Source organism: Podarcis tiliguerta (assembly GCF_965153285.1).
Source record: "Podarcis tiliguerta genome assembly, chromosome: 1".
Lineage (NCBI taxonomy): Eukaryota > Metazoa > Chordata > Lepidosauria > Squamata > Lacertidae > Podarcis > Podarcis tiliguerta.
The window spans coordinates 119560506-119573662 of NC_139534.1; the positions used below are offsets into that span (position 1 = coordinate 119560506).

Here is a 13157-nt window from a genome sequence, read left to right on the forward strand (position 1 = left end):
CGGCGGGAAGTTAAACGGTGTTTCTGTGAGCTTTGGCACTTGTCACGGTCCTCCGTGCACCAGTAGCAGTGTAGTCATGCTGGCCACATGACCCGGAAAGCTGTCTGTGGAAAAACACTGGCTCCCTCGGCCTGAAAGCGAGATGAGCGCCGCAACCCCATAGTCACCTTTGACTGCACTTAACCGTCCAGGGGTCCTTTACATTTTATTCTTCTTCTTCTTCTTCTTCTTATTATTATTATTATTATAAATATGCTGCAATTATTTACTTGCAGCATAAGAACCCTGTTTTCACTTACGCAGTTTGCTGCAAAACTTTATCAGTTTGCACTTGAAGACAAAAGAGTTTTAGCATTGTTGCATCTTCCCAGTCCCACCACTCCCCACCTCTGTATAATAACCATGTGGTTTGATCATTCTTCTGCTTTTACATTTTTAGTACCGGCAAACTTGGAGCATGTTTTGTACCCGGGCTGTGCAAGCAAAGCGACCTGACCCTGATTGCTGCAAGGCCTGGGATCCGCCTTTGGAAATCGGATGTTCATGGGACTGTTCAGGCCACGTTTATTTTGAAAGATGTCTTTCCTGTCGGAATGAAGCCTTTTGAATTATATCCCCGACTGGAGCCCTTAAGCAACAGCAGCTGCAATTTCCCAGACAGGCAACTTGGACTCATTTCCTGCTTCTTCCAGGAAGGATGGGTGCTGAGCTGGAATGAATATAGCATCTATTTAATAGATACAGTAAACCAGGTGAGTCAAACCAAGAGAGCAGTAGCGTTTTAAGCTGGGCGTGAGTGGCCTTTAATCTGGAACAGTTAAATGACATTGATATTAAGAGGTCTGTTAAAACTATCTGATCTGCACAAATAGGGCACAGGTTTAATTAATCCCTGGCATCTCCGGTTCAAAGGGTTTAGTAGCAGGTGATGGGAAGGACTTTCTGCCTGGAAAACCACTGGAAAACCACTGCCAGTCAGAGTAGACAGTATTGAGTTAGATGGGCCGGAGGGACTGACTCTGTACAGATCAATTTCCTTTGTTCCTATCTTAACATGCTTTCTAGACGTAGAATTGCTTATGATAAAGCAGTGACACTTCATATTAACTCACCTGCCATGGAGCCACTGCACATTGCAGAGGAATTCTGGGGCATGCTCTGAGATGCACTGTCAATTCAAACAGGGTGGCCTGTTGGTTGCCTGAGATGAAATTTGGAAGCATCCCAATACTTTCCCCTCTTTTTTCCTTAGTGTTCTGTGTACGAGGGCTCAGGTCTGGAGCTGAGAAGCAGCCTCGAACATGAGCATTTTGAGTGGCGTGGCAGGATGCAGTAGGCAGGGTGAAAACGTCTATTCTTTCCTAGAAATATCCTCATATAATGCAGGGGAAAGTTGCTGCTTTTTAACCCCCCCCCCATCTTGTTATAAGCTGTTAAAGGGTTGAGCAGGTCAGTTCCCTCTCCTTTCCTCACTCCCTTCCATTTCCAGTTCCTTTTCTTTCTCAGTTGACACTTCAACGTTCAGTAAATCCTGGACCTTCACAGGCCCTCCTCCTTCCATTTTGAGCTCTTAGTTTTGTTTGTTTGTTTAATTTGCAAACTTGCATATTTAGCAGTCCCATTTCTCTTCCAGGCTGATGACACGTTCAGCCACCCTAGCCTGCTATTAATGGGAATCACTTTGCACTTGGATATAAGGACCATTGACAGTGAATTCCAAATACAGTGGTACCCCGCAAGACGAATGCCTCGCAAGACGAAAAACTCGCTAGACGAAAGGGTTTTCCGTTTTCTGAGTTGCTTCGCAAGACGGATTTCCCTATGGGCTTGCTTCACAAGACGAAACGTCTTGTGCCTTTTTTTTTTAAATCGCCAATGCATTCCTATGGGAAACCGTCAATACACATTGGTGCTTCGCAAGACGAAAAAACTCATAGAACGAAAAAACTCGCAGAACGAATTAATTTCGTCTTGCGGGGCACCACTGTAGGTCATGCAAAGTAGTTGAGTTTATACAAGTTACCTGTGTATTCTTTCCCTTTATCTCAAGCAAGTCTTTAAGGGCTTCTGCCAATCTTTTGCTTCTTTGGGACTTGGAAGTCTCTTTGATTGTGGTCTGAAGCTACATTTCTTAAGCCAGGAGTGAATTATCACAAACAGAGCTACGTTTATAAAACATTTATAGCCCATTTCTGTTCTTAGCCAAGCTTTACATGAGTCACCCTCTCCCCAAGCCTGCATTTGTGCTTTCTTTCTTTGAGGACTGCTGTTTTGCTCCTTGATTTGACTGTGTAATATTGCTTGCCAAAAATAAAATCAGGCCTCTGAAGTGTTGCTTGCATCCTAAAATGCTTCGTGGCACATTCGTTGCTCAACTTTAACTTCTCTTGCTTTCACAGACCCTGATTGGAAGTTTGGAAGGATCTGGCGATATTGTGTCTGTATCCTGCACAGAAACTGAGATTTTTCTCTTAAAGGGAGACAGAGATATCATTAGGATCTCAAGCAGACCAGAAGGATTGGTCTCAATAGGTTTGCATACATTAGCATACTAAGCTTATAGTAATTTTTAGAAAAGATTTATGTTAATGCATAGATGATTGTTTTATTGCAAGGAGCCGTGTCTAGAGCTCTGCGTGCTTTGCTGCCACTGCCCTTTTTGTCCCTCAAAAACTTACTCCTGGAGATTGGTGGAGTTTCCGGAATGGCATGGAGTTATGTGTGGGGAGGTGAAGGGGGCGGCTACACCTCAGGGTCAGGATCAGTAGAAATCGGAGACCATCACTTGCAGAGTGGAAGTGCCTTTTTGATAATGGACTCCCTTGGGCTAAGACTAGCAATAGGGAGCAGATTTAAGACTCTTATCGGGTCACTCAGCCTACAGATTCTTCTTCCTCTTGTTCTTGTCATTAGAATGGACGGGATGAATCATTGGAGAATAGGGCTATTGGTTTTATTTTGGGCTGTCCTGTCTAGTAGCAGATTACCTTTTGGAAGGCTACGACCATGGTGTTCAGGGACAAATGTTGGGACTATCTTGCTGGTAAAATGTCACTGTAGGACAAGATGCTAATTAACCCAAAGCAACATGCCAGGATACATTTGGGAGCCATGAACACAGGGCACCTCTTGCATGCCTCTCTCAGCAGCCAGATGTCTCTGACAAATGTGCAAAGCTCCCATTGAAGCAAAGCAAACAAACCAGCCTTGCCCTAATATGAATGTGGCTTTGTTTACTGCATGCAAGCCTGTACCAATGCATCACAATAAATTCTGGCTTGCTTAGAATGGTTTTTAGGACACAATAAGACACAGCTTTTAAAGAAATGATTTGAATTTCCCATATTTTTTGTTGAATTGCAGCCTTTTAATGAGATGTGTTTCAGTGGTATCACTTTACTTCAACAGTTTGTTTGTTGTTATTGTCAAATTTATCTTGGAAAACACATGCATAAAAGCATATTTTTATTTTGCTGTTTTGCAAACCCCTTGATTGGACCAAATCTGGTCAACCATTCTATTTCCAGTCAGATGCTTCTGTGAAACTTACAAGCAACACATGAAGACATTAGCCTTCTGCTGTCCTTCACCTAGCAATCTGCTATATATTTTGGAAAGTCGTTCGTTCTCTTTGCATTCAGACAACTCTAAAGATATCATAACCAGATTTTGCATTATGGTTCCTGAGACCAAGGAGCAGGTTGCCTTCTGCTTGGATACATTTTGAGTCAAGTTGCTAGGCAGAAGCTTTGAAAACTGCACTGATCTCAACTACTATCGTATTTTTCGCTCTATAAGACGCACCAGACCACAAGACGCACCTAGTTTTTGGAGGAGGAAAACAAGAAAAAAATATATTCTGAATCTCAGAAGCCAGAACAGCAAGAGGGATCGCTGCGCAGTGAAAGCAGCAATCCCTCTTGCTGTTCTGGCTTCTGGGATAGCTGCACAACCTGCATTCGCTCCATAAGACGCACAGACATTTCCTCTTACTTTTTAGGAGGGAAAAAGTGAGTCTTATAGAGCAAAAAATACGGTAATTTCAAAACAGCACTGATTTTTTGATGTTCTTCCTTAGAATACGTAGCTGCTAGTCTGATGGATAGACTGGCTGCATTCTCACATAACACTAAACTATAGTACAGTGTTCACAAGCTAGAACTAGCCCAAGGTTTACCCTCAGATTCGCATGCTCCCCTTATTCCTCCTGCAAGGCTGGGAGGGAGTGTTCAGTTCTAATTTCAAATAACACCCGTCGGAGCCAATGAACCGAGGTGAGATTTTTACCAACTTGTCCTTTACAAGATAAATAATGGTGATGACCAGGAGTGGCTGTAGAACATCAGGCTTTTATCCGAGTGATCTAAGACCTCCCTCTAAAAGAGCTACCCTAAAGGGAGCTCAAATAAAAAGCTCTCGGCCCTTTAAGAATAAGGGTAAAGTCAAGCCGAATGAGAACCAGCAAGAAACTGAAACTTCTCCCTCCTGCACTGAGGGGCCGGCTGTGCAGAGAGAGGATTGTGTGGAAGAATGCCACAACAAAGGACTAATAAAGCCCGAAGTAAATCCAAACACAATTGGTACAGCCACCAAAGTACCCCCAAAACAGAGACTTAAATCCCAAGCTTCCCCTGAACCATCCCGAGTCCGAGAAGTGGAAGAACAAATGTTAAAACAAATTGCAGAGATGTCTTTGGGAAATCCTAAAACATCAAGAGACTCCTGCCCCCAACTTGAGACAAATGAGGACGAGGATTTATCAGTTATCAAATGGCTTGTGCTTCTAACTGAGGATATCGAAAATATAAAATCTTATCTGGCCACCTGTACAAAAATCCTCACTATAATGATGGACACTTGCAAAACCCTCTGTAGGGAATCCAGCGGGGTGACTGTAGAATTGGAAAGTAATAACAACTTCCTTCCTACTACCTGCAAAAACAGATCACCAAGGAAGGCCAAGAGACCTTGTAGGGCTATGGCCTTGAAAAGTAGGCCCATAAGGGTAAAAACGAGCAAAAATGTTAAAAATTTTAAGGCAGTGCGTTACAAAAAAATGGATTTTAAAAAGCTCTTTAATCTTCTCAAGAGTATCCCAATAACCGAGACCAGTGGGAACACTAAGAAACTTCTAGCCAGGAAATCTTCTAAGCAAGAACGATCTATAAACGCTTGCCCTGACGCTGTGATGGATTGCTTGGAACCCTTATCACCTACCCCAACACCTAACTCCAAGCAAGACATTTTGATCCAATTTCAAATAATCCTGACTTAATGTTACCTACAAACCAGGGATCATGGTTTAAAAGAAACTCTGGTTAGCTGAATAAACCAGCTTCATAAACTGCGGTTTTAAGTTGTCTTGTTTGGAAACTGCAATAAACAACTATTTTGCTTTTAAAAGACAACTGAAGGCGGGCCTGTTTAGGGACGTTTTTAATGTCTGATTCTGTATTGTTTTTAATGTTCGGTTGGAAGCCACCCAGAGCGGCTGGGGAAACCCAGCCAGATAGGTGGGGTGTAAATAAATAATAAAATAATAATAATAATAATAATAATAATAATAATAATAATAATAATAATTATTATTATTATATCATTCTTTGTGCTCCAATTTCAGATAGGAATGGAAAATCAATGAGCCCGCTATCCGATACGAGCCCCAAGTTACAGAGTCCATACTCTGTTGCTGTGGCATCTGTGTCGTCCGAACCTTCTCCAGAAGGAAGCCAAACACGGAACAGCTTCCCTTCGTCCCAAACTCCTGGTGACAGGAATGGCTCTGTCGCCAGAGCAGACCTGGAAGTGGCCCTGCTCACGGAGAGGATCCGTTCCCAGAGCTTCAACGGGTTCGGGGACTTGAGCACCGACCCGAGAAGGCGGGGCTACTCAGTGGCCAGTGAGCCCAGGAGCAGGAGCACCTCGGTCAGCTCTGTGGGCAGCGGCTGCAGTTTTGTGACCAGTGGAGAACAGGCCTCAGTCCAAGTCCAGAAAGAAGGTCTGCTTTCTTCGCAGCGGTTCAGTGTGATCAGTTCTGAAGACTTCAACCAGGAACTGGTCGTCAAGCCAATCAAAGTGAAGAAGAAGAAAAAGAAAAGATCTGGTAAAGAAATACTATTTTTAAATTTTTGCTTGGCGGTGGGTTTCTTACCCACCCTTTATCGTAAGGTCCAGTACTCTGAGGGGACAGATTTGTATACCACCTTTCATAGATCTCAGGACAGTTCACAACATAAAAATGCAATATAAAAAAACACAAAATGCATAATGATTTATCGGCTACTTTTAAAATGAGGCTGCATTTTAAATTGCATTTTAAGCTGTATTTTAAATATAAAAAAAGCTCAACAACTTTGGGTTCCCCCCCAAAATGGGTAGATCACTACCATTAATCTTTTCTGAGAGTAGATCGCAACTCTTGGGGGTTGGACGTCTCTGGTTTAGTGCATTCAGAGTTTTGTAATACTTAAAATAGCCCTACAGTATAAATCAGTGTTACTTCTCCCTATTGGAGAGTGGGGACAGAGGCTGAGAGAGAGGATTTCCCCTTTGACAGCAGTGGGGTAGAGGTGACATTCAAACCAGAAACTTCCTGAATCACAGCTCCGTCCCTTGGCTACTACAACACAACAGTTAAGATTGCGTTGATGTTCTGCTTTGGTGGCAAGTCCCCCCCTCCCCCGCCGAAATAGGCAGTTTGACCTGCCAATATATTCCTGGTTGGTCAAATTCAGGAGCTTCAAACAGATGGTTTCTTGTTTTTCGTTGGTCCTAGAATGGCATTCCCTTAATTAACAAGCTTCTTTTCTCCCATTCCTCCTCTCTGCCCCTCGGCTTACCTATTTCCCTCTCCCACCTTTCCCGACTATGTGTGAGCTTAGAAAATTCGAGATACCTCAGCTCTCTGGAAAGCACACCGTCCTGTGAACGTCGAGACTTTGCTGACAGCCCTCAGTCTGTAAACGCGGACTCTTTCTCTATTGAATCTAGCCTCATGGGCAGTTCTGAAGACCAGGAAAGTGTATTCTGTATTGAATCCCAAAACGTGCCACAGGAGGAAAATGGCTCTGAAACATTCAGCGTCCTTCAGTCGCCAGAATCGGTAGCTGCTCTGACACCAGAGGACGACGATGCGCCAGAAGTCCTGAAATGTTCCAACGGCGAGAGTGAAGTGGGCACATCTCCCACTAGGAGCTCCTTGGCTTCCGGTTCCCCCTTGCTTCTCACAGGAGATAAAGCGCTTAGCGATGGCGCTGAATGTAATTGGAGCTCTACGTCTGAACAAAACGAAATCGTCTCAAAACCGCCAGCCCAGAATGAAGAGAGTTGTTCAGTCCTGCATAAAACAGAAGGCACTTTAGCTAATTTAGGTGTTTTAGATTCTCTGGAAGAGACAAACCCTGAGAAAGGAATGTCTGGAGATGTGAAAGCCAGCCTTAGTGCTGAGGACTCATCTGGTCAGGAGGCGGGAGTTGAGACCCACATGGAACAGAAGCAGCAGCTACCTCTAACGGACCCAGTCCCCGCCAGTCCCCTTCCTGCCCCTTTTAAAGAGGAGAGCGGTCTTCAAGAGAGTGCATTACCCGGGCACGATTTCAGGGAACCACTGACGGCTAACCCCAACGCTAGCGCTGCCAGTGAATGGATAACCAACTCCTCTGATGCAGCAGCTGAGAGATCTGCATCGAGTGATGAAGAGGATATCTACAGGCATGGTTTGCCTTATTCATCCTCTGAGACGAGTGTGACAGAAATGGGGGGCTGCCTCCCGCCCCAGGAAAAAGTCAGAACCAGCTTAGATGAAGGAGCGCTTTTAAAGTCGGATCAGGTATGCGCTTGAATACAAACTTGCATCACACCCTAGAGCAGCCATAGGCACACTCCGGCCCTCGAGATGTTTGAGACTACAATTCCCATCATCCCTGGCCACTGGTCCTGCTAGCTATGGATGATGGGAATTGTAGTCCCAAACATCTGGCTGGCCGGAGTTTGCCTATGCCTGCCCTAGAGGCTCCCTGGCGTGAGTGGAAGGTCCTTGCGGCCCCACCAGCCATTTCCCCATTGATTTCTCTCACTTCTGCTGCAGCGCTCCAAACCACAGTGTTCCCTGCAATCCCCACAAGTGGATTCAGGCAGCGGGGGGGAAAGAGGGGAGAAGCAGGAAAGCCATATTGCACTCCACGTGTGTTTCTTCTCAATCCAGTCCGTATTTTATTACATCTTTAAAATGAAGCACAGTGTTTAGGATATTGGGGCCAGTCTCTTAACGAGCCAATGTCCACAAGCTGACTTTCCAGGATACTGGCTTTCCAGAAGCTGCATTTTTTAAAAAAACAAACAGGCTTCAACAACTAGAAACTGCAAATATGCTTTTGTTTGGTTTACAGAAGTAGGAAGAGAGCCATGGGACACTGGGGGTGATTGGTATGAAGGAGAAGACGGTTGCAGTGTAGCAAAGAGTGATTACCCCTTTATTTCTGGCCACTTAAATTTATTACACCAAGCCAATCTATTCTTGAAACTTCAGCACAGAGCATCCATACCCTATCAGACTTTACCTGCCTCTGGTCAGCATGAGAAACGTACTTTTGGATTCACATCTAGGAGCCATCATTCCAGTGTCTAGGAATTAATGGTGTTTTCCTGGCTGTGAAGCTCTCTAGAAATCCCGCCATAACTATCAAAACAGTTACCAGGGTGGGTGATTAAGCTGAGAAAACTCACATTGGATGTAACTAAATAAATTTCTGGAGACTGCGTTGTTTAATGTTTGTCTTGCAGAAATCAAATGACCCTCCTCCTTTTTTAATGGAGCATTTCAAGAAGATACAATGAATGCCTTCACCCCTCCCTTTTCGTAATGTCGAAGTTTGTCCGATTTCTCGCACCGATAAAGATACCTCACCTGCATTCTAACTCTCCAGTCTTTAGTTTGCAGAAAGCTGGATGGGCTACGCAGGCCCTGGCTATGGAATACTGAGCCTGGTTGTCTCTGAAAAATACATCTGGTGCCTGGACTACAAAGGCGGCCTGTACTGCAGTGCTTTACCTAGTGCTGGTTTGCGATGGCAGAAGTTTGAAGATAACGTCCAGCAGGTGGCAGTCTCTCCTTCAGGTTGGTTAGCCTGCCATTCTTTTCATCACCATCATCACCATCATCATTTTGCCTTCTGTACTCGGTTGGGGGGGGGGGGGGGAATGGCTTCTGCAACTCTGCTGCAAAAGCCTCGTTGCAGCTGCCCTCTGTTTGATTAAACTTCGTTTGCCTTTTCTTATATACAGAGATCATTCTTCCCGCAGACAAGGTCCCTTGAAATGATTATGAGCAACTTACAGATCTCGGTGCAAGGGACGCGGGTGGCGCTGTGGGTTAAACCACAGAGCCTAGGACTTGCCGATCATAAGGTCGGCGGTTCGAATCCCTGCGACGGGGTGAGCTCCCCTTGTTCAGTCCCAGCTCCTGCCCACCTAGCAGTTCGAAAGAACGTCAAAGTGCAAGTAGATAAATAGGTACTGCTCCGGCGGGAAGGTAAACGGCATTTCCGTGCGCTGCTCTGGTTCGCCAGAAGCGGCTTAGTCATGCTGGCCACATGACCCGGAAGCTGTACACCGGCTCCCTCGGCCAATAAAGCGAGATGAGCACCACAACCCCATTGTCGGTCACGACTGGACATAATGGTCAGGGGTCCCTTTACCTTTGCCTTTACAGATCTCGGTAGCAGAACCAGTGCACTTCTGGTGCATACTTCTAGAGTCCAGAATTACGTTTGGAGCTGGGGTTAATAGTCTGTTGCGTTAATACAGAAAACAAAAGGCTGAGGGTATCTGGTTGTATGTTGCAGAAAAGCAGTCAAGCTTCCCTGAACTGTTCCACCATAGGCTGCAAATGGGCTGGTTAGGTTACATGTTTCAGTGATAAGAAGCCTGTCGGGTTGAAATATACTGTATTTTTCGCTCTATAGGACGCACTTTTCCCCCTCCAAAAATTAAGGGGAAATGTGTGTGCGTCCTATGGGGCAAATGCAGGCTCCTTGGCTTCAGCAATAGCAACGCGAAGCCTCCAAAGCGCAGAGGGAGCGCTCCCTCCGCGCTCCGGAGGCTATGCGTTGCTTTCGCTGAAGCCTGAAGAGCGAGAGGGGTCGGTGCGCACTGACCCCTCTCGCTCTCCAGGCTTCAGGGATAGCTGCCTGAAGCCTTTGGAACACAGTGGCACCTCGCTCTGCGCTCCAAAGGTTTCAGGTTCCTTTTGCTGAAGCCTGGAGAGCGAGAGGGGTCGGTGCGCACCGACCCCTGTTGTTCTCCAGGCTTCAGGGATAGCCGCTTGAAGCCTTCGGAGTGCAGCGTGAGTTCCCGCTGCGCTCCGGAGGCTTCGGGTCCCTTTTGCTGAAGCCGGGAGAGCAAGACTCTCCTGGCTTCAGCAGAGAGGGAGAGCTGCGCAGCGCCCCTTCAGCCAAGTGGGAGCAGAAAAGGGGCTCCAATTCTCCTGCCGCTTCGCTGAAGGGGCGCTGAGCAGAGAGGGGGAGAATTTCTTTTTCTTGTTCTCCCCCTCTAAAACAAGGTGCATCCTATGGTCGGGTGCGTCCTATAGAGCGAAAAATACGGTAACCTTCCCCTGGCAGGCTAGTAGTCTCGCGTGGAGGGATGATTTTTGCCAGGTGGAGAAGAACATTCGGACAAACCCCCTCCATGCACACCCAGCCTGAAGTGTAGTCTCGAAAAAGCGTTTTGTCAGTTCTCCTGATTGTATGTTCTGACTCTCCTACCTGCCCCTTAAGCTGTGCCTGATTTTCTGTGACAATTCTGTTCAACGTCTTTGGAATTTTAGCAGTATAATACTACAGGGGGCAATGCTGGCTTATTTTATTTTTTTACCAGGGCTTACCAGGCAGCTCTCAGTTCAAATAAAAACCTAGTCCACCTCAAACAATTGTAAAATAATACGATAATGGTCAAAGTACTAAAAGCAGTGTGCCTTCTAATGGGTTTAAGACCTTTGGGGGACATTTCCTGCAAAACATTTTGCATCCACAGGGTGGATAATGAAATTATTCCAGTAACACAAGCGCAGAGTTATACAGGCACGTCTTCAGTAGCTGGTCCTGTGAACTACAGCTGTGAAGGCCTTTGGGCCCTGCTTAAAGGAAAACCTTGCAAGCAACTTCTGTGGCTGTGCTGTCCATAAAAATGCTCTTTGCCAGTATGTCATTGCAGTGAGCTCCCTTTGCTCTGTCCCAGCTCCTGCCAACCTAGCAATTTGAAAGCACACCAGTGCAAGTAGCTAAATAGGTACCACTCAGACGGGAAGGTAAACAGTGTTTCTGTGTGCTCTGGTTTCTGTCACAGTGTTCCGTTGCGCCAGAAGCTATTTAGTCATGCTGGCCACATGACCTGGAAAGCTGTCTGTGGACAAATGCCGACTCCCTTGGCCTGATATTCGCTTTTGACTGGACTTAACTATCCAGGGGTCCTATATATATATATATACACATAAAGTGGAACCTCGGTTTACAAACTAAATCCATTCTGGAAGTCTGTTCTTAAACCAAAGCCATTCTGAAACTGAGGCTTGCTTTCTCTAATGAGGCCTTCTGCTGCCGGTGCCCTTCCACCGTTCAGCTTCGGTTTGTAGACTGAAGTAAATTTTGCTAACCAGAACACTACTTCCGGTTTTGAGGAGTTCGTATACCGAACAGGTCATAAACAGGCCTGTTCTTAAACCGAGGTACCACTGTATATTCCATGAAAGTAGCTTTAAAATGACTGTAACTAACGAATAAAATTGGAGCGCCTAAGAAGGTCCAGAGGTGTTCCCTTGCGCTAAACATGATTCATCTGACTAACGTGAGGCTCCTTCCTCAGGGACTCTGCTCTGGAAGGTTGAGCACAAAACCAATAAAGCCTTTGCCTGTGGAAAAGTGACTATTAAAGGAAAGCGTCACTGGTACGAAGCTTTGCCCGAGACAGCGTTTGTATCTTTGAGTGATGACACTGCCTGGATTATCCGAACAAACGGTGATCTATACCTGCAGACAGGTACCTCAGTTACTTGCTTTTTTTTGCTTCTTTTAGGGTGGTGGTGTTTCCCCCTCCGCCCCCCCCTCCCGAAAAAGTGCATTTTGGGAGAACCCTCTGGTTCTTTGGAAACTTCTCAAGGTTGTTACGAAGTAAAGCAGACAATTTCCCTGCCATTTCCCATCCTCCTTCACCCCCCTCCCCTTGCCAAGGCACATCATGACTCAAGTTATTGAAAGCAGTGTTATCGGAGGGCGCAGATAAATGTAGATTTTTTTAAAAAAAACATTTTTTTTAATGGTAAATGTCACACAAGCAAATAAGTAAGGAAGATCAGTAGTATGTATGTATGTATGTATTTGTTTGTTTGTTTGTTTGTTTGAACACTTCATTACCTGCTGGCATTAACCATAAGAATATTCCATCAGTCCTGATTAAAATGTATACATTCATATAGAAAATCCAAATGCCTAAAGAGGTATCTAAAAGAAAGGGATGATTGTGAGTCATGCATTCATATGTAAAAGGTGTAAGGCCACTGGGCGATAGACATTTTACAGCAGAAGTCTCTTAGGCACTGTAGAGGCTTGCAGAACCCACTTTCGTTGCCCACGGGGAATATGATTTAAGAGTGTGCGAACATCCACAGATATCAAGGCTTTTTTCAGAATGAAATTGATAAGAACAGTAATTTCTGACCAGGAAGAAAACACCACAGGCCGTTCCCGGAAAGGAATGTGCTAAGAGAGCACACTGTGAACTTAAAAGCATGGCCATAATAACCACAGGAAGATAATTTATGAACCCTGAAGGTGAGCACCGTAAGCATAACAAGTGAGTTAATGCAATTTATTTCTACTCTATATTTTACTTGAAGGCCTGAGTGTGGATCGTCCCTGTGCCAGAGCAGTAAAAGTGGACTGTCCCTATCCGCTCTCGCAGGTCACAGCCAGAAATAATGTTGTCTGGGCATTAACTGAGCATCGTGCGCTTCTGTACCGCGAGGGGGTAAGCAGCTTCTGCCCTGAAGGGGAGCAGTGGAAATGCGATGTCATCAGGTAAGCAGTGTTTAATCAGCAGGTATGTTCTGTAATAGATGTTCCCTGATCTTGCAACACCTTAGTTTGGATTTACACATCTTTCGA

General features: G+C 45.4%; 1 protein-coding gene across 4 annotated transcripts in view; it reads left to right on the top strand.

Moving 5' to 3' along the window:
• The window catches only part of TECPR2 (tectonin beta-propeller repeat containing 2), a 54339-nt gene that overhangs the window by 10208 nt on the left and 30974 nt on the right, over positions 1-13157 (top strand). For all 4 annotated transcript variants that reach the window (XR_014509604.1, XR_014509605.1, XM_083433653.1 and 1 more), the window contains exons 7-13: positions 440-752; positions 2400-2532; positions 5621-6103; positions 6882-7828; positions 8932-9115; positions 11860-12033; positions 12890-13070. Coding sequence is in view for 2 of the 4 variants with exons in the window: in XM_083433653.1 (XP_083289779.1) it covers positions 440-752; positions 2400-2532; positions 5621-6103; positions 6882-7828; positions 8932-9115; positions 11860-12033; positions 12890-13070 (2415 nt within the window). In the remaining 2 variants the exon portion in view is untranslated. The remainder of the gene's footprint in view (positions 1-439; positions 753-2399; positions 2533-5620; positions 6104-6881; positions 7829-8931; positions 9116-11859; positions 12034-12889; positions 13071-13157) is intronic.